This window comes from Tetrahymena thermophila, assembly GCF_000189635.1.
Source record: "Tetrahymena thermophila SB210 genomic scaffold scf_8254230, whole genome shotgun sequence".
Taxonomy (NCBI): domain Eukaryota; phylum Ciliophora; class Oligohymenophorea; order Hymenostomatida; family Tetrahymenidae; genus Tetrahymena; species Tetrahymena thermophila.
Window position 1 is genome coordinate 101 of NW_002476100.1, and position 3,428 is coordinate 3,528.

General features: G+C 21.7%; 1 protein-coding gene across 1 annotated transcript in view; it reads left to right on the plus strand. All coding sequences in view use genetic code 6, as the record gives it.

The window, feature by feature from the left end:
* Positions 1-226: 226 nt before the first annotated feature.
* The window catches only part of TTHERM_01489720 (kinase domain protein), a gene marked incomplete at both ends in the record, with an annotated part of 11,698 nt that continues 8,496 nt past the window's right edge, over positions 227-3,428 (plus strand). Inside the window, 7 exons of the mRNA XM_001025465.3 lie at positions 227-312; positions 574-663; positions 919-1,008; positions 1,949-2,038; positions 2,292-2,381; positions 2,644-2,733; positions 2,985-3,074. Of these exons, the coding sequence (XP_001025465.3) occupies positions 227-312; positions 574-663; positions 919-1,008; positions 1,949-2,038; positions 2,292-2,381; positions 2,644-2,733; positions 2,985-3,074 (626 nt within the window). The remainder of the gene's footprint in view (positions 313-573; positions 664-918; positions 1,009-1,948; positions 2,039-2,291; positions 2,382-2,643; positions 2,734-2,984; positions 3,075-3,428) is intronic.

Below are 3,428 nucleotides of genomic sequence, written 5' to 3' on the forward strand. Positions count from 1 at the left end.
TTCTTTATTTTTTGCTATTAAAACTTAAACTTAATAAAAGCAGTTTATTTGTTTTAAGTTAATTTCAAACATTAAAGCTCTTTTAATTTATTTTCCTTTTTCTTTTTTTTTCATTCTTTTTTAATAATTATTAATTAATCTATCTTATTATTTCATATTTTTCTTCATTTTTCCTTCTAATTAACTACTTAATGATATATTTTTTCTTCAATATTTAAAAAGTAAGAATTAAATTGGTGACGAAGGTGCATCAGGCCTAGGTTCTGGTTTAGCAAATTGCATTAATCTCTCAAATTTGACACTTCACCTTGGGTAAAAACAGTTTATTTGTTTTGGATTGTGATATTTTTAATTATAAAAACAATTAAAATCAATAAAGCTCTTTTTTCTTTTTCTTTTTATTGTGCTTACTTTTTTTTTGTTCTTTCTTTGTTAATTTAACTCATTCATCATTTTATTTTCAACTTTTGCTTTTATTATTAATTAATCTATCTTATTATATCATATTTTTTCTTCATTTTTTCCTTCTAATTAACTATTTAATGATATATTTTTTCTTCAATATCTAAAAAGTGGAAATTAAATTGGTGACCAAGGTGCATCAGGCTTAGGTTCTGCACTAGCAAAATGCATTAATCTCTCAAATTTGACACTTAGACTTAGGTAAAAACAGTTTATTTGTTTTGGATTGTGAAATTTTTAATTATAAAAACTAATTAAAAACAATAAAGCTCTTTTTTCTTTTTCTTTTTATTGTACTTACTTTTTTTTTGTTCTTTCTTTGTTAATATAACTTATTCATCATTTTATTTTCAACTTTTGCTTTTATTATTAATTAATCTTATTTCATATTTTTTCTTCATTTTTTCCTTCTAATTAACTATTTAATGATATATTTTTTCTTCAATATTTAAAAAGTTCCAATTAAATTGGTGAAGAAGGTGCATCAGGCTTAGGTTCTGCATTAGCAAATTGCATTAATCTCTCAAATTTGACACTTTACCTTAAGTAAAAACAATTTATATGTTTTGGATTGTGAAATTTTTAATTATAAAAACTAATTAAAAACAATAAAGCTCTTTTTTCTTTTTCTTTTTATTGTGCTTGGATTTTTTTTGTTCTTTCTTTGTTAATTTAACACATTCATCATTTTATTTTCAACTTTTGCTTTTATTATTAATTAATCTTATTATTTCATATTTTTTCTTCATGTTTTCCTACTATTTAACTATTTAATGATATATTTTTTCTTCATTATTTAAAAAGTAGGAATTAAATTGGTGCAATGGGTGTATCAGGCTCAGGTTTTGGTTTAGTATAATGCATTAATCTCTCAAATTTGATACTTCACCTTAGGTAAAAACAGTTTATTTGTCTTTGATTGTGAAATTTTTATTTTAAAAACTAATTAAAAACAATAAAGCTCTCTTTTCCTTTTTTTTATTGTGCTTGCTTTTTTTTTGTTGATTTAACTCATTCATCATTTTATTTTCAACTTTTGCTTTTATTACTAATTAATCTATCTTATTATTTCATATTATTTCTTCATTTTTCCTTCTAATTAACTATTTAATGATATACTCTTTCTTGAATATTTAAAAACTTTCAATTAAATTGGTTCAATGGGTGCATAAGGCTTAGGTTCTGCATTAGCAAGTTACATTAATCTCTCAAACTTGACACTTAATCTTCTGTAAAAACAGTTTATTTGTTTTGAATTATGATATTCTTAATTATAAAAACTAATTAAAAACAGTATAGCTCTTTTTTCTTTTTCTTTTTATTATGCTTGCTTTTTTTTTGTTCTTTCTTTGTTAATTTAACTCATTCATCATTTTATTTTTAACTTTAGCTTTTATTATTAATTAATCTTATTTCATATTTTTTCTTCATTTTTTCCTTCTAATTAACTATTTAATGATACATTTTTTCTTCAATATTTAAAAAGTGGAAATTATATTGGTGACGAAGGTGCATTAGGCTTAGGTTCTGCATTAAAAAAGTGCATTAATCTCTCGAATTTGACAATTGAACTTGGGTAACAACAGTTTATTTGTTTTTGATTGTGATATTTTTAATTATAATAACTAATTGAAAACAATAAAGCTCTTTTTTCTTTTTTTCTTTTTATTTTGCTTTCTTTTTTTTGTTCTTTCTTTGTTAATTTAACTCATTTATCATTTTATTTTCAACTTTTGCTTTTATTATTAATTAATCTATCATATTTTTTCTTCATTTTTTCCTTCTAATTAACTATTTAATGATATGTTTTTGCTTGAATATTTAAAAAGTGGAAATTCAATTGGTGATGAAAGTGCATCAGGCTTAGGTTCTGCATTAGCAAAATGCATTAATCTCTCAAATTTGACACTTAGCCTTAGGTAAAAACAATTTATTTGTTTTGGATTGTCTTATTTTTAATTATAATAGCTAATTGAAAACAATTAAGCTCTTTTTTCTTTTTCTTTTTATTGTGCTTACTTTTTTTTTGTTCTTTCTTTGTTAATTTAACTTATTCCTCATTTTATTTTGAACTTTTGCTTTTATTATTAATTAATCTATCTTATTATATCATATTTTTTCTTCATTTTTTCCTTCTAATTAACTATTTAATTATATATTTTTTCTTCAATATTTAAAAAGACAAAATTAAATTGGTGCAATGGGTGCATAAGGCTTAGGTTCTAGTTTAGCAAATTACATTAATCTTTCAAATTTGACACTTCACCTTGGGTAAAAACAGTTTATTTGTTTTGGATTGTGATATTTTTAATTATAAAAACTAATTAAAAACAATAAAGCTCTTTTTTCTTTTTCTTTTTATTGCGCTTGATTTTTTTTGTTCTTTCTTTGTTAATTTAACTCATTCATCATTTTATTTTCAACTTTTGCTTTTATTATTAATTAATCTATCATATTTTTTCTTCATTTTTTCCTTCTAATTAACTATTTAATGATATATTTTTGCTTGAATATTTAAAAAGTTTCAATTAAATTGGTTCAATGGGTGCATAAGGCTTAGGTTCTGCATTAGCAAGTTACATTAATCTCTCAAATTTGACACTTAATCTTCTGTAAAAACAGTTTATTTGTTTTGAATTATGATATTTTTAATTATAAAAACTAATTAAAAACAATAAAGCTCTTTTTTCTTTTTCTTTTTATTGTGTTTACTTTTTTTTGTTCTTTCTTTGTTAATTTAAGTCATTCATCATTTTATTTTCAACTTTTGCTTTTATTATTAATTAATCTATATTATTATTTCATATTTTTTCTTCATTTTTTCCTTCTAATAACTATTTAATGATATATTTTTTCTTCAATATTTAAAAAGTGGAAATTAAATTGGTGACCAAGGTGCATCAGGCTTAGGTTCTGCATTACCAAAATTCATTAATCTCTCAAATTTGACACTTAGCCTTAAAAAA